Raw genomic sequence first — 23,762 nt, 5'->3', positions numbered from 1 at the left:
AACATAAAATGACTTGTATTTTAGTTCTACTGGATCTCTTCTCCACTAGATCCCTCACTGACATTTTAGTCTAGTTTTTATTTGATGACGACATTGTCAATACATTTAGTCTTAGCTTTAGTCATCATAGCTTGGTTTTTTATTTAGTTTATATTTAGTTTTCAAGTTTTTTAATGTCTCAAGCGAGACTCCCAGTGGTGGTGGCTTGGGAGTCTATTGATTAGCGAGGTGCACCACTGAGGCTGGTGCTGAGATTGGGTATTTGGGCTGTAATAGAATGTGACTACGCCCACCGTTCCCAACTCTTCTAATGTAGAGGAAAGAAGCCCCGCCCAGGCGCCCGCCCAATAGGGGAAGCCTCGCCCCTTCGGAGCGAGGGTTCCCATCTGTTGTGCACTAACATAGCTAGCGTGATTGATTGAGGGAATGATGTCATGGCCACACGCAACACTCCAGTAAAGTTTCCGTTTCTGATTCCTGTTTGTTTCACAGCCAGAAAAGTGGCGTTCTGTGCCGCTCTGGGGGGCCCGGGGTATGTGGGACCCTTCCTCATTGAAACCAGACTGGTTTTCAAGAACATACTGACCAACATCGGCAACCACTACAACCAATTCACAGGTACTGACCCTTTCTCATCTACACAAACCAGGGGTGGAAAAAGTACTTAAATGTTTTACTTAAGTAAAAGTATCAATACCGCAATGTAGAAGTACTCTGTTACAAGTAAAAGTCCACAATTCAAAATTGACTTGAGTAAAGGTACAAAAGTATTGGTATCAAAATGTAACTAAAAGTAAAAGTACTAAAATGTTTAGTACAGACCCCAAGAAGCAAAGATTTGAGTAAAAAATGTTCACTTTAAAAGAATATATATTCAAAGATTTGCAAGCATTTTCACGATTTTTCAAAAATAGTAGATCTACAAGCTCATAGCGCGGCACTCGGTGCTGCGCTACGAGCTTGTATATCTGCTATTTTTTAATAGCCAAAGTGTAAAATAATGCTTTTTTTTGGTTGCTCAAATCAAAAAGTGACACAGATGCGTTCCAGGCCTTAATGGGTTAATGTGCGTTTGTTGTTCCGCTCTGCTCCGCTATGCTAGGTGTGTTCAAGGCTCCGGTGAGAGGCATGTACTACTTCATATTCACCGTCGCCGACTTCCGCAACCACAAGACCGTGGGCGTTAAGCTGTACATCAACAACGTGAATCTGCTGTGGAACGGCGTCCTGATGGACCTCACGGACGTCTACTTGTCCAACGCGGTGACGGTGGAGCTCGTCAAGGGCGACGTGGTCTTCATGAGTCTCCCCAAAGGCTACGGGGTCTACGACAACAACAGCGGACACACCACCTTCAGTGGGTTCCTGCTCTTTCCCTTGTAAAGGGCGGGGTTCGACACTTAAAGGGCAGTGGTGTGTAAAGTACACTTACTGTGCTGTACTTAAGTAGAGTTTTGAGGTAATTTTAGCTTTACTGGAGTATTTCCGATTTCCAGTGCTTTTACGTCTATTCCACTACATCTCAGAGGCGAATGTTGTACTTTTACTCCACTACAATTATTTGAAAACTTTAGTTACTAGTTACTTTGTAGATTGATTATTACTACAAGCCATACAGTAACCACTTCAGCCCCTGTATACATTTTGGCCATTTGAAAATAGACGATGCGACGCATTGTGAGCTTGTAGATATGCTATTTTAAAAAGATTTGACATTTTATACACTTGAAAACTTGAGAAATGGGACAGTCTGCATAATGAACTTTCTACTTTTCAGGATTTTTACACATTTAGACATTTGATAACTGATCTACAAGCTCGAGTACCGCGCTATGAGCTTGTAGATCTGCTATTTTTGAATATTATAAATTAAAAAAATGACACAGATGCTTCCCCGGTCTTAAAACAAATAAGAGTGGCACTAGGTTTTCTGGGAGTTTTGTTCCAGATAATGTGGAGCATTAAAACTAAATGCTGCTTGCCCCTAAGTCTATGTTGTAGGGATAGAGAGCAGAGCCTTTACCCCAGATGACCTGAGGGGGTCTGGATCGTCCATGGTATCGCACAAGATCAGAAATGTATGCTAATGTCTGTACTAATCCACGTTAAAGCGATTATTGCATGTTATTCCAATGTCCATATCAAATAAAATAATCTATATCAACTCGTGTTGTCGCTGTACAAATGTGTTAAAGGTTCTATGACATTCATTTTCACTTTTTAAATTTGTTATGTTTTCTGGGGGGTTTTATGACCTCAATTACACCCAGAAAATCTGAACATTCAGTGGATTTTCTGTGGTCTGGGGTTTTCTGAATAATTAGGCTGAAAAGTAATCTGAGCTTGGCCCTTCGGCAGTGAAGTCACAGGCGATTAATCCCGCCCACCCTCCTCCTCGCCCCTCCCCTCCCCTATCCTTTCCTTTTGGGGGGGCGGAGCAGAGGCGATGATTGACAGACAAAATCCCTCACCAGCGACACCCGCAGGCAAAGATTTATTTTTTCATTGCAGTTGAAAAGGCTTTAGAAATGTGAGAGAAAAACACCTGCCATGGATCAATGGAGTGGAATTTTTTGTTAAAACTTTTTATACAAGTTTGAAGGACCATGACAAAGACTTTTAATGTGTGGTAAAACTGAACGTCATGAAACCTTTAATATCCTTACCTTACTAACCCATCCATCATGAACATTCATTATCCTTACCTTACTAACCCATCAATAAATGAACATTGATTGAAACCCTGATGACTAGCAGATGTTCTTTATATCCAGTATTGTCATGTAAACTAAGTACATTTACTCAAGTAACAATTCGAGGTACTTTTATTTCACCTGGGTATTTCCATTTTTTGATTATTTATACCTACTCTGTCAGTTATTTGAATTTTACTCAAGTACTGTACTTCAATGTTGAGGCCTTTTTACTTTACTGGAATATTTCCAATTTTCAGTACTTTTACTACACTACATCTCAGAGGCAAATATTATACTTTTTACTCCACTACAATCATTTGAAAACTTGAGTTACTTTGTAGATTTTGATTATTATTAAAAAAACATACATTACCCACTTCAGCCCTATACAATTCGGCCATTTGAAAATAGCAGATTGTAGAGCTTGTAGATCTGCTATTTTCAAAAGATTGAAATCTTGTGAAACTGGACATTCTGCATAATGAGTACATTTACTTTTGGTACATTTTGATACCAACTGTCAAGTCCCTTTCCAGTTTAGCTCCAAAAGGACATACAAGGACGTTACAGCTCATATGATTTCAGACTCAATCAACTCTTTTATTTTCCAACTTGTTTCTTTTTCATTCGTTTCATTTGTTGGCTTTAGTTGATCGGTCTGGTCGTCAATCAATTAGTAAATGGTGCATTATATAGCGCTTCTATCCAACGCACTTTACATAGATTGTGCATTACATTCACCCATTCACACACACATTCACACACCGATGGCGGAGGAAACCATGCAAGGCACCAACCTGCTCATCGGGAGCAATTAGGGGTTCAGCGTCTTGCACAAGGACACTTCCACACTAACTCTGGGGGAGCCCCCCAGCCCGGGATCAAACTGGGAACCTTGCGGTTTCCAGTTCGCTCTACCCGGCCACTCTACCCCGGAGCCACTGCCGCCCCATTAGTAGTAGGTTAGGTTGTAAACCTTTAACACAGAGAAAATAAAGATTAGCAACATTGCCATTTTACAACAAATCATAGCATTTTTTTATCAACTCATATTTTCCAAACTTAGTGTTTTCAAACAATAAATGTCTTAAAACAATAAATGTCTTAAGACAATAAATGTCTTAAAACAATAAATGTCTTAAGACAATAAATGTCTTAAAACAATAAATGTCTTAAGACAATAAATGTCTTAAAACAATAAATGCTTTAAAACAATAAATAATAATAATAATAATAATAATAATAATAATAATAAACTTTATTTATAAAGCACTTTTCAAAACATGGTTACAAAGTGCTTTACAGTGGCATTCAAATACATTTCACCAAGAACATATTTGGTGTTGACGGTGAGGCAATTCAGTTTAAAAACAGATGGTAGGATAAACATCCATAAAATCATTACAGCCAAGGACAGGAAAACAATACAGTAAAACAGTAATCGCATGGTCTAAGAGAAAGCCTTGATATATAGGTAGGTTTTCAAGAGTGATTTAAAGGATGCCACTGAGTCTGCATCCCTCAGGTTCTGGGGTAAGGCGTTCCAGAGAGTAGGTGCCTGGGCTGTAAAGGCCCGATCGCCCATAGTGACTAGGTTTGTTTGAAAAGGAGTCAGGAGACCCTTACCTGACGATCTGAGGTTGCGCCCAGGTTCATGTGGTGTCAGCATGTCTAAGATGTAGGAGGGGGCTAGACCTCGCAGGGCTTTAAAAGTAGTCAGTAGGATTTTAAAATCAATTCTAAATCTCACTGGCAGCCAGTGAAGGGAGGCCAGGACTGGTGTGATGTGGTCACGCCTCCTAGTGTTTGTCAGTAATCTAGCTGCTGAGTTCTGAATAAGTTGGAGGCGAGAGATAGCCTTTTTGCTGAGCCCAGAATACAGCGAGTTACAATAGTCTAGGCGTGAGGTGATGAAGGCATTTATTACCTTTTCGAGGTCTGAAAATAAATGCAATTAAATGTTTTGAAATAATTAAAGCCCCTAGACCAAACAATAAGTGTCTTTACACACATGATTAAAGTCAATAGTTTTAACCATTTTAAATGAATTAACCATTTAAGCCCTTTAGGGCTCTACATTTTAGTAGTTTTAAATTAAATAAACAGAATTTTAGCTTTGTAACTTTGTATTCTTTTGCATTTTATGCTTTTGACTTTTCAAACACAAAATGAGGACAAGGAACTTGAAGTTTCTTCTGGAGTCTCTCCTTCTCCCTGGAGTTGGCATGTTTCAGTGAGCACCTCTGTTCCTTTTCAGGTGCTCCTAATCTGATAACGAGCAGCCATTTTGCTGCTGCATTCTGGGAAGTGTAGTGCTGTTTGAGTAGAGGTGTAGTTTTGACTATTATAAGGAAGAGGATCGATTTTCACTAAAGCACTAAGTCAAAGCTCCATTCCCGAGTTTTGACTTAACGCCAACACCTTTGTAATTTTACTCGAGTACATTTTGAATTCCGGACTTTCACTTGTAACGGAGTATTTCTACATGGCAGTATTGATTCTTTTACTCACAAGTAAAACATGTGAGTACTTTTTCCACCACTGGCTCACCCTATATATAGAGCCTTCAGTCTGTCTCTGCACTTTGTTTGGTGGTGGAATTCTGGATCAATCAGTGATGGATGAGGACATAGGAGTCAGAGACAATACTCCGGGTGGTGATGGTAATGCTTTAATGTACATGATGATGTCATGGGGAGAAGAACAATAACTCTGCTATACGGTAGCTCTGCCACAAGGAGCACAATGATCACACCAATAGTTCACCCATTAAGACCGGGAACTCATCTGTGTGTAATTTCTAGATTTCTTTGGCTATTCAAAAAATAGCAGATCTACAAGCTCATATAGCGCGGCACAGAGTGCCGCGCTATATGAGCTTGTAGATCTGCTATTTTTGAAAAATCGAGATTTTATTTTTGCAATCTTTGAATGTTGAATGTATATCAAAGCGAACATAATGTAACTCAAATCTTTGCTTTTGGGGGATTTTACAAATCTCAGTTTTTTAGATTTTACAAATCAAAACAGTTTTTTGAAAAAAACTTGCTATATCAGTGGTTCTCAAACCTTTTTCATGTCAAGGACCCCTCAAAATTATATGTGTTTGGCCGCTGACCCCATCTCAAAATATTTTGTTCCAGGGACCCCCCAGAAGCAAAGATTTGAGTTAAAAATGTTCGCTTTAAAAAAAGATATATATATATTAAAAGATTTGCACACATTTTAACGATTTTTCAAAAATAGCAGATCTACAAGCTCAGTGCCGCGCTATGAGCTTGTAGATCTGCTATTTTGAAATAGCCAAAGTGGTTACGCAGATGCGTTCCCGGTCTTATAAGGGGTTAACCTGTAGTTGCTACAAGGACCAGCTGAACCATAACAGACAGGCTGTGACCAAAACAATAGCTATCAGGTCTGCTTGGACACATTTAGGCTCTTATAGACGAATCCACAGACGCGCTGCCTGTAGCTGCCTGTAGCTGCCATTGCTGCGGTGTCACGTCCGCGGAGCGTTGACACCGCAGCAATGGCTGCGCCCAGGGCAGCGCTCCGTGGATTCGTGTATACAAGCAGTGGTGGAAAAAGTACTGAAAAGTTTGACTTAAGTTAAAAGTATTAATACTGCAATGTAGAAGTACTCTGTAACAAGTAAAAGTCCGGAATTCGAAATTTACTTGAGTAAAAGTACAATAGTATTGGTATGAAAATGTACTCAAAGTACCACAAGTAAAAGTACTAAAATGTTTGAAAATAGCCTAGGTATAAAATAGGGCTAAAGTGGTTAATGTATGTTTTATATTGTAATCATTTATATCTGCAAAGTAACTAGTAACTAAAGTTGGCAAACAATTGAAGTGGAGTAAAAGTACAATATTTGCCTCTGAGATGTAGTGGAGTAGAAGTAAAAGTACTGAAAATTGGACATACTCAAGTAAAGTACCTCAGAAATACCTCAATTGTAAGTACAGTACTTAAGTAAATGTACTTAGTTACTTTACACCACTGAATGTTGTAAGGATGTATATTGTGCTGAATAAATAGTGAACGTGCAGAAAACGTCTGCCGTTGTTGCTTCTCTCTGAAGATTCCTAACTCTGTCAAAAAGCTTGTGAAATGTGACATTCTGCATTATAGTTTATTATGAGGGAGAGTTTAGTCCTGATATCATATTGTTTTGGTTACAGCCTGTCTGTCCTGTTATGATTCAGCTTGTCCTTATAGAAAGCTAGTTTTAACCCATTCAAGCCGGGAACGCATCTGTGTCATTTTAAGATTTATTTGGCTACTTAAAAATAGCAGATCTACAAGCTCATAACGCGGCACCGAGTGCCACGTTATGAGCTTGTAGATCTGCTATTTTTTTTAAAAACATGAACATTTGTGCAAATCCTTACAAATGTCTTCTAAATCCTAGCAGTTTTTGTTTTAAACATATGTTGTTATAAAATCAGTGGTTCTCAAACTACTTCATGTCAAGGACCCCCATTAAATGTTTTTGGCCACGGACCCCCATCTCAAAATATGTTGTTCCAGGGACCCCCAGAGGCAAAGATATGAGTTAAAAACTTTCGCTTAAAAACATTATATATATTCAAAGATTTGCACTAATATTCAAGATTTTTCAAAAATAGCAGATCTACAAGCTCAAAATATGAACAAGTTCATGAACGATCGTTCATTGAACGCGTTCAGGCACAACACTGGTCGCCGGACGATAATAAAACACATGCGTCACTGATGGAGTTTAGCCAGGAATGAAAGGCATATTTATTCTGCACATGCTCAGAGTGCATTAGCAGACAGAGTGTGGCACGCAGGCACGTCATGACGTCACAACAATAACATGGCTTTATGCATCATTATGTTCAATACACAACACCCTCCACTCAAAGACATGTTCATAGCTCCCTAGAACAACACATCTTACACATTTTCTTTTTCTCTTTTCCCCTCTGGCATTTTAATTGGACCTGGCAAATCACATCACTCTCCAGACAAATAATATGTACATTTTTCAAACGTAGCCTTTGTCAGAGGCTTGGTTAAGACATCAGCAACCATTTATATCGTATTATTCTATTGCTATCTTACCATGGTCTTGTGCAGATCTAACAAAATGGTATTTGATGTCTAGATGCTTGCTTCTGTGTTGGCAAACTGGGTCTTTGGAAAGAGCGATAGCTCCCTGGTTGTCCTCATATATCTTAACTGGTGTATGCTGGCTACCTCTATGCATTTATTTTAATAGTTGTACAAGGTACATGCTCTCTTGCGTGGTAGCTGCTAGTGCCATAAACTCAGCTACACCAGTAGATGGCCGCGCCACTGTGGGCTGCTTCTTACTTTTACTGCTACTATTTGACTATTAGCCCTTATAGCCACATACCTGTCTTTATAAGTCTCAGACCCCTCTGGATTTTCCTTTACCACATAAACCCATCGACCCCCCCACTGCTGCTGGTTTATTCTCTGGCAGTTTGGTCAAAGTGAATGTCTCATTGTCTTTCAAAGAGTTTATCTCCTCCTGCATTGCCCAACGTTTTGACTGTTTGGAGCCCATTTAATTACATAGCCTCTGTGTGGGTTCTTGGTACACCATGAGACACCCTGTAGAAATAATCTACATCCTCCTTTTCTTCCTCAGATTTAGCTTTACAATGATACTCTTTTAACCCATTAAGACCGGAAACGCATCTGTGTATCATTTTAAGATTGATTTGGCTATTCAAAAATAGCAGATATACAAGCTCATAGCACGGCACCGAGTGCCGCGATTATGAGCTTGTAGATCTGCGTTCCTGGTCTTAATGGGTTAAATATCCTGGAGCTTTCCTTCCTCTACTGGGGTAGCACTGTGCATTACCCCAGTACCCCCAGTAGGGGGTAGCACTGTGCGCTCTCCTCCTGAACCCCATGAATAATGTCCTCTGGTCTCATTAGACTGACTAGCCTCATGTTGGATAGTAGTATCACTGTGATACTGTACACTCACATTAGGCTGACTCTGACTCTGGATGGTTGTTCTTGCGTGCACACACACACACACACACACACACACACACACACACACACACACACACACACACACACACACACACACACACACACACACACACACACACACACACACACACACACACACACACACCCACACACACACACACACACCAGCATGGCTAGCTGCATGCAGCGGTGGAAAAACTACTCAAATGTTTTACTTAAGTAAAAGTATCAATACTGCAATGTATTAATACTCCGTTATACGTAAAAGTCCGCAATTCAAAATGTACTTGAGTACAATTTCAAAAGTATTGGTATCAAAATGTACTTAAAGTACCAAAAGTAGAAAGTAGTCATTATGCAGAATGTCCCATTTCAAGTTTTCAAAAAATATAAAAATCTTTTGAAAATAGCCGATCTACAAGCCGATCTACACGACGCATTGTGAGCTTGTAGATCTGCTATTTTCAAATGGCCCAAATGTATATAGGACTGAAGTGGTTAATGTAAGTTTTATTATAATAATCAAAATCTACAAAGCAACTAGTAAGTAAAGTTTTCAAATAATTGTAGTGGAGTAAAAGTGTAATATTTGCCTCTTAGATGTAGTGGAGTAGAAGTACAAGTACTGAAAATTGGAAATGCTCCAGTAAAGTAAAAAGTTACATCAACATTGTACTTAAGTACAGTACTTGAGTACATGTACTTAGTTACTTTACACCACTGACGGTATGTAGTACAGTAGAGCTACAACTGAGTACCTATTAGAAAAATACAAACACTTATACTTGAGTATTTTCTAAATAGTCATTAAAATGATTCTGCTTGAATTGCTTGAATCTGAATTGACAAAACAGAGAAAGTCATGTATATGGTCTCTGTCGGGTGGAAACCTCATATGTTCCACAACTCTTACTTTTAACCATTCACATTCAAAAGCATCAAAAGTAGCAGATCTACAAGCTAGAAACACGTCGCTTCGCGCCGTGTTTCAAGCTTGTATAGATCTGCTACTTTTGATGCTTTGTGTGACGTTGTAGTGTGATCAAGTAGGGGTTAATTTAAGGGAAAAACACAAAAGAATAATAATTTGTAAACAATAAATAAATACAAACTTTTTTCAGAAAACAGGTTGTGTGTTATGTAATGATAATGTACAAAGTATTGAAAAAGGTAAATACTCAAGTGAAAGTATCTTAAAATTATACTTAAGTACAGTACGTAAGTAAATGTACTTAGTTACTTTCCACCACAGTGCGCGCACACGCACACACACACACACACACACACACACACACACACACACACACACACACACACACACACACACACACACACACACACACACACACACACACATCCACCTTAACCCTATTGGTTGAGTCAACTCATCAGAGACATTATCTGTCCTCACAAAGACACACTGAGGAGGAGGAGAAGGAGGAGTAGGAGGAAAGCATAAACCCAGGGTAAAGAGGTTCAGTGAATGAGGACTGGAAGGAGTAAAGGTGTGTCAGTGAGTCAGAGGACCCTTGATAGAAAGACACAGTCCCTGCTGGGCAGTCTAGATACACTGATACTCTGTTAGAGCCAGAGGGACGGACAGGGAGGTCAGTGTGCCTACTATTGTGAATGACATAGTAACCGTCTCCATAACAGAACAGACACCAGGACTTGTCATTGCATCCAAGCTCACTACCATCTCCTCTCCTGCTGATGCCTCTGTAAGTCACTCCTATCCCAACCCATCCACTCCACTCTACCTCCCAGTAACAGCGTCCAGTCAGACCCTCTGTACACAGAACCTGTAGAACATCATCAAATCTGTCAGGATGATCAGGGTACAACTGAAGCTCCTCCCCCGTTGTCACCTTCCTGTTGTCCTCAGACAGACAGAGTTTTCTGTTTGCTGTGTTTGGGTCCAGTGTGAGAGGATGGAGATCTGATGAGAGAGAGAGAGAGAGAGAGAGAGAGAGAGAGAGAGAGAGAGAGAGAGAGAGAGAGAGAGAGAGAGAGAGAGAGACCTTTACATTGGTTTAATATTCATAAGACCCACACGCAAAAAATAACAAAAATAGCAGATCTACAAGTTCACAACGCGGTGTCTTGTGAGCTTGTAGTTCAGCTGCTTTTGCTTTTGCTACTTTCGTGTGGAATTGTAGTATGACGAAGTATTAATTTCCAAAAAAAAACAATAACAAAAAAACTATAAAGTATTAATAAGCTTAAGGAGATAGGAGGTTTCTTCCTGACAATATGAGACAACAAAACAACATAAACAATACATGCCTCCATTAAAGGGATAGTTCACCCCCAAAATGACTTTTTGTCTATGGATTAGTCACCCGGTAGGAGACACAAAGGAGACTCTTTGTGTCTCCTACCGGAACCCACTGCTCGTCATCTTATTATTGTCTTAGGAATGAGACTAAAACTGAAACGGATCCATGAATTCAAGTCTCCATGTGGTGACTAATCCATAGAAAATAACTTATGTTTTGGGTGAACTATCCCTTTAACCCTTTAAGACCGGGAACACATCTGTGTCATTTTAGATGTTTATCTATAACCTTTATTTTATACTTTAGCTATTCAAAACATAGCAGATCTACAAGCTCATAGCGCTGCACTGAGTGCCGCGCTATGAGCTTGTAGATCTGCATTAATTTTTTTATCTGAAAATGTGTGCAAATCTTTGAATATATAGATATTTTTAAACTACATGTTTAACTCAAATCTTTGCTTCTGGGGGTCCCTGGAACAAAACCTTTTCATGTCAAGGACCCCCACAATGATATATATTGGGCCGCGGACCCCCATCTTAAAATATGTTGTTCCAGGGACCCCCAGAAGCAAAGATTAGCAAAAATAGCAGATCTATAAGCTCATAGCGCGGCACCGAGTGCCCCGCTATGAGCTTGTAGATCTGCTATTTTTGAATAACCAAAGACATTTTAAAATGACACAGATGTGTTTCCGGTCTTAATAGATTAAGCCTCTCTTACACCATGGGTTCACAAAGTTTACAGGCCGCGACCCCCCCAAATAATCATGTTTGAACAGCTAGGGGACCCCCCAAATAATCATATTTGAACAGCTAGGGGACCCCCCCAAAATAATCATATTTGAACAGCTAGGAGACCCCCCAAAATAATCATATTTGAACAGCTAGGGGACCCCCCAAATAATCATATTTGAACAGCTAGGGGACCCCCCAAATAATCATATTTGAACAGCTAGGAGACCCCCCAATTAATCATATTTGAACAGCTAGGGGACCCCCCCAAATAATCATATTTGAACAGCTAGGGGACCCCCAAAATAATCATATTTGAACAGCTAGGAGACCCCCCCAAATAATCATATTTGAACAGCTAGGGGACCCCCAAAATAATCATATTTGAACAGCTAGGGGACCCCCCCAAATAATCATATTTGAACAGCTAGGGGACCCCCAAAATAATCATATTTGAACAGCTAGGGGACCCCCCCAAATAATCATATTTGAACAGCTAGGGGACCCCCAAAATAATCATATTTGAACAGCTAGGGGACCCCCAAAATAATCATATTTGAACAGCTAGGGGACCCCCAAAATAATCATATTTGAACAGCTAGGGGACCCCCCCAAATAATCATATTTGAACAGCTAGGGGACCCCCAAAATAATCATATTTGAACAGCTAGGGGACCCCCAAAATAATCATATTTGAACAGCTAGGGGACGCCCCCAAATAATCATATTTGAACAGCTAGGGGACCCCCCCAAATAATCATATTTGAACAGCTAGGGGACCCCCCCAAATAATCATATTTGAACAGCTAGGGGACCCCCCAAAATAATCATATTAACAGCTAGGAGACCCCCCCAAAATAATCATATTTGAACAGCTAGGGGAACCCCCAAATTAATAATATTTGAACAGCTAGGACACTCCCCCGAAATAATCATATTTGAACAGCTAGGGGACCCCCCCAAATAATTATATTTGAACTGCTAGGAGACCCCCCAAAATAATCATATTTGAACAGCTAGGACACCCCCCCAAAATAATAATATTTGAACAGCTAGGACACCCCCCCAAAATAATCATATTAACAGCTAGGAGACCCCCCAAAATGATCATATTTGAAAAGCTAGGCGACCCCCCAAAATAATCATATTTGAACTGGGGACCCCCCAAAATAATCATATTTTAACAGGGGACCCTCAATCTGACAAGCACTTTTTTGCACAAATTGTATAGGCATTACATTTAGTTTGACTCGGTTCCACAAATAACCGATCTAAAAGCTCACAATGCCTCGCACTGCGAGGCATTGTGAGGTGACGTTTACGTCATTGTACTCCAGTAATGAGTGTCCAACCCGGTCCAGACTTGTGAGAATCACAAAAACACCACCTTACATCAAACGATTGAGTAACGACTGAGTGACAGGAGCGCGCCGCGACACATACTTATTTTATTACGACTTGACTGTGACCGTGAAATGGTTTGAAAGTCAGCAGGTGTAAGACATTACACTACAAGACTGTTTGAAAGACTAAAGTCTGACACACTCTCACACTAGAAGATTTTGAATGATGAATGATGTGAGACACATCTAAAGACAATTCACAGATTTAGCAAAGATTATTTCCCATCATGTTCAAAATACTGTATTACAGTGAGAACAGTGCCATGGTACACATTGTTTGCAAGTAATACATTTTCAAATCTTTAAAAAATACAAGCACCCATAAAATGTAACCCCACTTAAACCCCAGCATCCCTATTCTGGGGGAGCAGTTAGGTATGAAGTGTTTTGCTCAGGGACAATTCGACCAAATAATGGCCAGGCCTGAAATCGAACCTGGGACAACCGGGACTTCAGAAAATTGGGGACCCCAAAATAATCATATTTAAACAGCGGACCCCCAAAATAATCATATTTAAACTGCAGACCCCCAAAATAGTCATATTTAAACTGCGCCCCCCTAAATAATCATATTTAAACTGTGGACCCCCAAAATAATCATATTTAAACTGCGGACCCCCAAAATATTCATATTTAGACTGCAGACCCCCAAAATATTTATATTTGAACTGGGGACCCCCAAAATAATCATATTTAAACTGCGGACCCCCAAAATATTCATATTTAAACTGCAGACCCCCAAAATATTTATATTTGAACTGGGGACCCCCAAAATAATCATATTTAAACTGCGGAGCCCCAAAATAATCAAATATGAACTGGGGACCCCCAAAATAATCATATTTAAACTGTGGACCCCTAAAATAATCATATTTAAACTGCAGACCCCCAAAATAATCTTATTTAAACTAAGGACCCCCACCCTGACAAGCACTTGGAATTGTAAGAGTTGAGGCATTATATTTAGTTTGACTCGGTTCCACAAATAACCAATCTACTAATCTCTCAAGAACAGATTCTGCTCTCCGCTTGAATCTGTCGGGGGGTTCGTCATATCGCGTACACACTGGCCTACAATTGGGCGTGCCTTCAGATCAGGAAGCAGGCCGCGCTTTACCCAATCAAATGTAGTGGGCGGGATTTACGTGTGTGCCGATCCTTCCCCACTAGAAACAAACCTAAACTCATTTAACAATAGCGTCCTCGGAGCAGACAAAACCATGGAAAGATATTCACATTTTAACTTGCTCTTTCATCATAGAAACAAGTGCTGCTTATAACCAAAACCATCCATGTTCTCTGGGAGAAGTGGTGTTAGTGTTCCGTGTAGAAATATTGTTTGTGGGAATGAAAACATAGTCGCACCACCGGAAGTGAAAGGCTGAAGGCAGACCAAAACCCCGGTTTCCTTGTGTACGTGTGTGCTCCATTTTGCTCCTCCCAGAGCTAAGTGAAAATGTAAAAAACAGCAGAGGGCGCTGTTTTTCCTTTTTTATTTGGCGATGGGTTCCCAGATTGCCAATCTACAAGCTCACAACACCTCACACTGCGAGGTGTTGTGAGCTTGTAGATCGTCTATTCTCACAATGTTTGCCTCTTTCTTACGTAATATCTGACAATTTGGTATTAAAAAGGTCTTAAAAGTCATTAAATTGTAACTTTATAAATGTGCAGATACCCTGTATACACTTATACTGTATGTTGGTTTGTTTACTGTTGAGTGAGAAAACAATGTTGCACATTAAGATAATCATCTGGGGACCCCCAAATTACCCGTCCTGACCCCCAGTCTGGGAACCACTGCTCTGCACTACAAGACTTTAGTCTAGAGTTGTGTAGTGTTCACTAGAAGATCACTAGAAGATTTAGAACATACTTTTTAAATAATTCAGTCTTTAGATGTGAGAAACATCTAAAGACAATTCACACATTTATCAAAGACTAGATCAATATTCCATCATTTCACATCATGTTCAAAATATTGTATTACATTGAGAAAAGTGCCATGTGATGCTCATTGAATGCATCATATGCCCCCCCCCCCCCCCCCCGCCATAAATACATAGGCTATCTATATATATCGATATAAACATGTGTCATTCTATTTTCAAATACATTTGAAATCACCACTCCCCTAAAAAATACCACTTGAACCCCAGCATCCCTATTCTGTGGAGGGGAACGTTCGCCAAAAAAAGCTGATCTACAAGCTCACAACACGTCAACAACGTTGTGAGCTTGTAGATTGACTATTTTTGTCAAAGAGATTTGGCGTAGAGTGAAAAAAGTGTACAGTTGCAATTCAGGTCCATTTTACTAGTAATAGAGCAGGGGTCTTCAACAGGGGGTCCAGGACCCCAAGGGGGTCTTCAGAGTTACTACGAGGGGACCGCAAAATATTTGTGTGATAGGAACTTTTATGATTTTTTAAATATTATCCACTTGAACCCTAGTATACCTATTCTGGGGGGAACATTCACTGAAAATAGCTGATCTACAAGCTGTCTAAATGCGTCACTTTTTTCACAGAAGAGGTTTGGTTTGCAAAGGGTAAAAAGAGCAGACAAAGTACAGAGCCAAAGGTCAAGTGTATTAAAGGTAGAGTAAGAGGCACGCACGCACGCACGCACGCACGCACGCACGCACGCACGCACACACACACACACACACACACACACACACACACACACACACACACACACACACACACACACACACACACACACACACACACACACACACACACACACACACACACACACACACACACACACACACACACACACACACACAGATTCAGGATTCACAACTTCAATTTTGCTTTAATGTTTTGTTAAAATCATTAAAAAACCTAACCATGTGTATTGATAACGTAGATGTAAGAATGTACTAACGTGTGTATAAACACATCGAGTGCCATAAACGGTCCGGACCGTTTTTGACCCAATTCTATTTTTATACGAGTGGCCCACGTGGGGCGCTAAAACGAAACCTTGACATCACCCAAGGAGTTTCTGAGAAGAAGAGGCTGGATGTGGCTCCATGTCAAAAATCCTTCCGGTCGGCGTTTTCAATGTTATCTCCTTGACTAAAAGCTTAATATCTCCATTTCTTTTTAACGTGGTGGAAACGAGCCGTTTTCGATCGGCGATCACGCTGCAATGGAGGATCGCGTTGGAAATATTATTGTTCCAGGCGTTAGTCGGGACCCTCCGCCGTCTCGCACGCACGCTTTGTTTACATGCACTTCCACGTCGGGGCTTATACAGCACGAAACGTATAACGCAAGTGGATGGAAGAAATGCAGGCACTCAACGTATAATATTTTAATAAACCTCTGGCACCTAATGTGTTAAAGGAGAATTTTGGACTAAAGTTTTCTTACCCTTTCTATGACGTTATGATATCTTAGGATGAATGCAAAACACAAAACACTGTCCCAAAAAAAAAAAAAAAAAAAAAAAAGAAGTCTTGCTAGACGAGATTGAAATATCGAGATTTCAATCTCGTCTAGCGAGACTTCTGTTTTTTTTTCTTTTTTTTTTCTTTTCAGTTGCATAGTGTTCTGTCACTATGAACGTCAGATCTCACCAAAAATAAATTAAAAAAAAGCTATTAAAATATGTGATCTAACCTAAGGCCTATCCGCGCACCTTTTAAGCTGTGGCGGCTCAGGGGTGGAGTTATGAAAATGTTCTACTGTACCATTCATCCTAAGATATCATAACGTCATAGAAAAGGTAAGAAAACTTCAGTCCAAAATTCTCCTTTAATATCAACTTTTTTTAATTGTGTTTTTTGAAAACATGTTTGCCCTTTAAAGTTGTGCCCAAGATCGTTGTCAACTCCGTCATATTTCTACAAAAACATAATTTAATCAGGAATAAGCAGGTTTTAGCTATATTCTAAGGTCTCACCTAATGGAGTTGACGTGACCTAAAACCTAAAACAAAAAAATGTGGGAGGTTGGCCCGTTACATGGTTTAATAGTTGACATATATTTTCCCGGCATAATTAAAGAATATATATATATTTAAAAGGTCCCAATTCCCAAGAATGGGTGCATGTCCTCTTTTTGGGTATTCAGAATATGGTCACCCTACATAGGATGTTTAAATGTTACGCTTACAACGTTACAAGTGTTGTCCCTCTCTGCTTCTATGGGGGACTTGTTTGAGTTGCACTGGAAATAAACTTTTGAACAATACAACGTTGTGAGCTCCGTGTATAAACCAGTGCAATCGACGATCACATCAAGTAGGATTAACTTTTCATTGTTATTACGGGGATTTTATTTACTTTGAGGAAGCATGTTCATACACACACACATTTGGCACTGAGTATAAAATTGTAGGCATTGTCTCTGAACGTCAGTTGAACTGAATTATTAACATTCCTGCATTGTAAGAATTTGTTCAGAACATGGCAGGATAAAGTAGTATAATGTGTCCTGTGGACGCAACAATGGTTTGTTTGATGTGTCCTTTCTTAAAATTATGTAGTAAATCAGGACGCAGGCTGTTCAGCATCTCTGCACATAATGACCTATGACATCACACATGACCTATGACATCACCTGACCTATGACATTACACCTGACCTATGACCTCACATAATGACCTATGACATCACACATAAACTATGACATCACACTTGACATATGACATCACACTTGACATATGACATCATACATGACCTATGCCAGGGGTCGTCAACGTTTTTCAGGCCAAGGACCCCTTAGCTGAGAGAGAGATGAATCAGGGACCCCCACTACATATTGTATAACATTGTGTTGCAGATTAAACTTGTTCATAGATTTCATAGATAGCTTCATAGACTTGCTTAATCCATCAATGTTGGATTCATGTTCATGTCTGTTTTCAGACATTTAACCACTTAAACCGTCAATACTTAGTAAACTACACCTTTGGCTCTGTACTTGATCTGCTCTTTCCCCCCTCAACACACCAAACCTCTTTGTTGAAAATAGTGGATCTACAAGCTGAAAACGCTCTTGTGAGCTTGTAGATCGGCTATTTTTGGCTAAGGTTCTCCACAGAATAGAGATGCTAGGGTTCAAGTGGTTAATGTAAAAAATACATATTGGACCGGACCGGACGGTTGGCCTAGTGGTCCGGGCACCTAGGCTCTAATGTAGCCTGACAGCGTGTTGCTGTGTTTGAGTCCCGATCCCGACGGCCTTTGCTGCTTGTCACTTCCCATCTCTCTCTCCCCGTTTCCTGTCTACCTACTGTACTATCAATAAAGACCTAAAAATGCAGAATGTGTGGCAGGTAGGGAGACCTAGGAGTGTTTTATAAACAAGCATCAGCTGGTGTTAAGGACCAGACCAAGAGCAGAGAAACCACCTGAATTCACTGGAAGCTCTACTGAAGAGTTTTCAGGACAGCATCCAGGGAGGGAGGGGCCAACAGACCCACACACACACACACACACACACACACACACACACACACACACACACACACAAACTCACACACACACAGACAGACAGACAGACAGACATTTACTCACATCTTTTAAGGAGTTGAGGATTGGTCCAGTGTTCATGTCCTCCATGTTTCACACTGTAGGAAGTAGAACAACAATGCATCAATGTCTGACTGTCTAACACAACGTCTCCACTACCTGACACTACAGTGTTTCTGCTACCATTATCTTCACCAGGCAGCCCGTCTGGACAAACTCACTGCCACCTGGCTTGGAGGAGAGGAGTTAGAAATACTTTTTGTTTTTAGATTTAAATAGAGTAATGTTATTTCTTCCCATGGTACTGGCCAGCAGGCTGTGGTCATACAATGTTAAATTGAGGACATTCAAATGGAACTGCAGCAGTATGTGCTGGATGAGCAACTGTCATGAAATGAGTGAGATCTGCTATTTGAGCTTGTAGGTCTGCTATTTGCACTTGTAGATCTACTATTTGATCTTGTAGATCTGCTATTTGAGCTTGTAGGTCTGCTATTTGCACTTGTAGATCTACTATTTGATCTTGTAGATCTGCTATTTGAGCTTGTAGGTCTGCTATTTGCACTTGTAGATCTACTATTTGATCTTGTAGATCTGCTATTCTCACTGAATGGTTGTCAATGTACTCAGAGTGTTCACATATCATGACGTGCCTAGAAGAGGGATACTAGGGTACTGACTCCTCTAAATAGTTTAAATTGATGCCAAACTACAGCTTACATGTATTATGCTAGAATATTCTTTATATACAATTGTACGGTTCAATTAAAAGTATGCGCCATAAATCTACCATTATTAATTGCTAGTGTACATATTAACTAAATATATCAATTGAAATCATGAATTACTTTCCTAACCATTTATTTTGACCTGAGAATGATTAAGTTTAAACTTGATGCACTTATTTGGCACAGACAGTGCTGCACATTAATGAACTCTTAACATGATTATAGTAAATATGTATGAGTAAATATGATGGATTTAGCACAAAATGGTGACTTTTCAGGAAATGGAAAGAAAACCTGAGTTCCAATGGATCCAATGTAGTTATTATTTTAAAAATAATAGTTTGGAAATAGGTGATGGAACGCGTTGTGAGCTTGCCTTGTACATCAGGCATTTTCACTGCTTTTACAGGACAGTCATAAGTAGTATGTAAGTATGTATTAGGGCTTAAGTGGTTAGACAAATGAGCAATAGCATTCATTTGTGGAAGAAAACAGAAACAAATGAAATATGGAGATACAAAATGTCTGCGACAGTACACGATTCTATTAAAGTTTTCACATTCACATATAAGATGTACTTCCAAAACTGTTGGATCAATAATATGCAAATAATATCTAATTTTTAGCTTTGCTTCTCTAATTTTATTTGAAACAAAATAATAAACAGTTAAAGGGATACTTCACTCTCGGGCCGGGGACACATTTAAAAAAAATATTAAAAATAAATGAAAAAAGTTATGGAAAATTCATGGCCCCCTCACACATTAGTAGGACACTCTAATGCGTGAGGGGGCCATGAATTTTCCATAACTTTTTTCATTTATTTTTAATATTTTTTTTAAATGTGTCCCCGGCCCTAAAGTGAAGTATCCCTTTAACATCTAGTTTTATTTTATCGATTTGGTTGATTTCCAAAACATTTGTTGCCAGTGTTGAATATACAGTAACTTATATGATGTGTCTCTCTGTCATTGACATGTCTGTCTGCATCCATCATTATTGACAGGAGGTGAGAGTTCTGTGACTTTAGTGTCATCCACTATCTGACTTATTACTTCATTCAGCACAAGAGATGTATTGTTGTAGGTTGGATTAAAATGTAAATCTATCTATAAACGAGAGGAGTGTGTGTGTGTGTGTGTGTGTGTGTGTGTGTGTGTGTGTGTGTGTGTGTGTGTGTGTGTGTGTGTGTGTGTGTGTGTGTGTGTGTGTGTGTCCTGCATAACTCGAGAACCGTCTGACCGGTCAACTTGTGGGAGTGGGAAGTTGGTCAGAAGGAGGTCAGGTTGTCAGACAATACAGATAAATACACAAATCCCCATATATGGAGTGTCATAATTATGATGACACTCCACATTCTGGTCTATGAGGTCAATAGACTAGCCTGGATTCCATATTTGGGCATGCCTCACACAGAACCAGTGGTGGAAAGTACATTTACTTAAGTACTGTAGGGACACCGGGGACAAAAGTAACAGGGGACAAAAGTAACACACTCAATAACTCCAATTAGAAATAAGCTAGAGGGGTGAGACTTCTTGTGCACATGCTCAGTAGGGTCCTCTCTCTGCCTATGGAAGGATTGAATGATCATTTCATCTCAGCAGAAGTTTTCAACAAAAGACAGATTTGGAGGTGTAAATGTACATTTTTGAGTGTACGGTATGTTACTTCTGCTGTCTAAAGATAAGATGTCAGCTGATTTAAACTTGGATGAATTGTATCTCTATGTTATTGGTCACAAATTAACATCAGCAGCCTATGCTAGTATAGGTGTTTCTAGATAGAATATGGGATTTTATCATGGTTGCCCCATCGGGGGCAATTGTAACAAGGTGACCGGGGTGGCCATAGCTGAGTGGTTAGTGAGCCCGCCTAGGGAGCCAGAGGCCCTGGTTGCCCCAGGTACGATTCCAGGCCACACCAGCATATGTGTCCCTGAGCAAGACTCTTAACCCCTAATTGCTCACAGGCCCTCATTGGAAACAAGCCCGCATGAACGTCCTGTTAAAAGGAATTATCCTTATCCTAACCGGGGTCAATTGTAACCATGTGTTTTCAATGCAAGCAGATTTTTTGTCTGGGATTACATACTTTTATGTTAGTAAATGAACATATTTCACTAAATGTCACTACATTTCAAAGTAAAAATACATTTAAATAAAAAATACACATACATTTGAAAAAACTAAATTGAAAAAAAAAAAAAAAAAAAGAATAAAAATACAAAATAATTGTAATTATGTATATAAAACATTCATAAGTAAAACTGTTGAATTATTTAAAAAAAATACATACTACTTAGTGATGTGCTTTTATTTGAGATAAAGTGTATTAATATGACTTATTTTTACAGTGTTACAATTGCCCCCAACCACTGTTACAACTGTCCCGTCACTGTGACGCATTGCATTCAAATTAATATTTTAGTCTTGCCCTTATTAGTGAAAGCTTAAAAATTGTATTATTAATTAGGGCACATATATATGTTTCTTATAGCAAAAGATGACTAGGATATTTCAAGTAGTCTGTGAATTATGAAGGCAAATACAAAAAGTGTTACTTTTGTCCCAGGTCTCCCCTACTTAAGTACAATGTTGAGGTATTTGTAATTTCCAATACTTTTACTTCTACTCCACTACATCTCGGATCCAAATATTGTATTTTAATCCACTACAATTATTTGAAAACTTTAGTTACTAGTTACTTTGTCGATTTTGATTATTATTACCAAACACACATTACCCACTTTCAGCTCTATATACATTTTGGTCATTTGAAAAAAGCCGATCTACAAGCTCACAATGTGATGCATTGTGAGCTTGTAGATCTGCTATTTTCAAAAGATTTGTTTTAATTTGAAAACTTGGGACATTCTGCATACTTTTGTACTTTTACTGAAGTAAATTTTGATTACCGGACTTTTACTTGTAACAGAGTATTTCCACATTTCAGTATTGATACTATTACTTAAGTAAAGAATAAATGTAGTACTTTTTCCACCACTGCACGGAACTCCATATGAGACAGACAGACAGGTATGATGGGTATTGCATAACTGGAGGGGCATCGTTACCAACGGCATCAGCCTGGTTATAATTAATGCAACAGATTATTATATACATAATTATTAATCTTTAGCAGGTGCATGACTGTAATATAGATTCAGAATCCCCCCCCCCTGTGGGCCTACCAGTCATTGGAACATGAAACAAGGGAATCGCTGCACTAACCAACATGAACACAGTCCAAGTCTACTCACTTGAGAGTTTCCAATCCAGAGAAGTTCATCAGAAGAGATTCCGGCAGGACGTTGAATTTCAAGTCTAATTCTCTCAAATGAGAAGGATTAGAGCGGATAGCTGAGGCCAGAGCTTCACAGCTTCTCTCTGACAACCAGCAGTTCATCAGTCTAAATGAAACATAAAACACCAGAAGTTTGAATGTCTGCTATAAATAAAACCTGCTTACAGTCACATATTAAAGGACCTGGTCTGGATGGACTGTCTGGGTTTTAAAGTAGAAAACCAATCCAGAAAGAAAGAAAGAAAGAAAGAAAGAAAGAAAGAAAGAAAGAAAGGAAGGAAGGCAGAATGGGTGAAGGTATCTTAATTGTAATTGTAACACGTACTGTAGCCACTGTAACGTATCATTATTCTAGTCACTATGATATCAACCTTATTCACACTCTACAAATAAAGCATCACCACAACATTAATAGTATAATCACATAATAAATACATGATGAAAATAAGTATTGTAAATTAATCTGACCGTAGAGTTTCCAGTCTACAATGAGGATTCTTCAGTGCATCACACAGCAGATCCAGGTCCAGCCTGTAGTTAGAACTTAAGTCCAGGTGTCTTAGATGGGATGGATTAGAACTGAGAGCTGAAGCCACAACTTCAATGTGTTCCTTCTGGAGGCCACAGCCAACAAGTCTGTAATGACAGATTAATGTAAAATAAGAAATGATCAAAACAGATCAGCCAATTCACTGTCAAGGAAGTTAACCCATTAAGTCCTGGAACACATCTGTGTAACCACTTAAACCATTATTTTATACATTGGCTATTCAAAAATAGCACTGAGTGCCGTGCTATGAGCTTGTAGATCTGCTATTTTAGAATAATCTTGAACATTTGTGCAAATCTTTGAATAAATAATTTTCAAGCGAAAATGTTTAACTCAAATCTTTGCTTCTGGGGGGGTCCCTGGAACAACATATTTTGAGATGGAGGTCCGCGGCCAAATACATATAATTTTGGGGGTCCTTGACATGAAAAAAGTTTGAGCACCACTGATATTATAGCAACATACTGTATATGTTTTTTCAAAAAACTGTTAGGATTTAGAAGACATTTGTAGAATCCCCCAGAAGCAAAGATTTGAGTTACAAATGTTCACTTAAAAAAATACTGTATA

General features: G+C 39.3%; 1 protein-coding gene across 1 annotated transcript in view; it reads right to left on the bottom strand.

Moving 5' to 3' along the window:
• Positions 1–9,942: 9,942 nt before the first annotated feature.
• Positions 9,943–23,762, bottom strand: part of LOC308085052 (uncharacterized protein) — a 41,263-nt gene continuing 27,443 nt past the window's right edge. The window contains exons 7-10 of the mRNA XM_080428079.1: positions 23,111–23,278; positions 22,599–22,748; positions 18,654–18,706; positions 9,943–10,641 (exon numbers count right to left, since the gene is read on the bottom strand). Coding sequence (XP_080284205.1) covers positions 10,100–10,641; positions 18,654–18,706; positions 22,599–22,748; positions 23,111–23,278 — 913 coding nt within the window. The 3' untranslated portion in view covers positions 9,943–10,099. The remainder of the gene's footprint in view (positions 10,642–18,653; positions 18,707–22,598; positions 22,749–23,110; positions 23,279–23,762) is intronic.

This window comes from Gymnoscopelus braueri (genome assembly GCF_963280865.1).
Source record: "Gymnoscopelus braueri genome assembly, chromosome: 5".
NCBI lineage: Eukaryota > Metazoa > Chordata > Actinopteri > Myctophiformes > Myctophidae > Gymnoscopelus > Gymnoscopelus braueri.
Note: the sequence above shows the minus strand (reverse complement) of the source record. Positions and strands in the feature narration are given on the sequence as shown.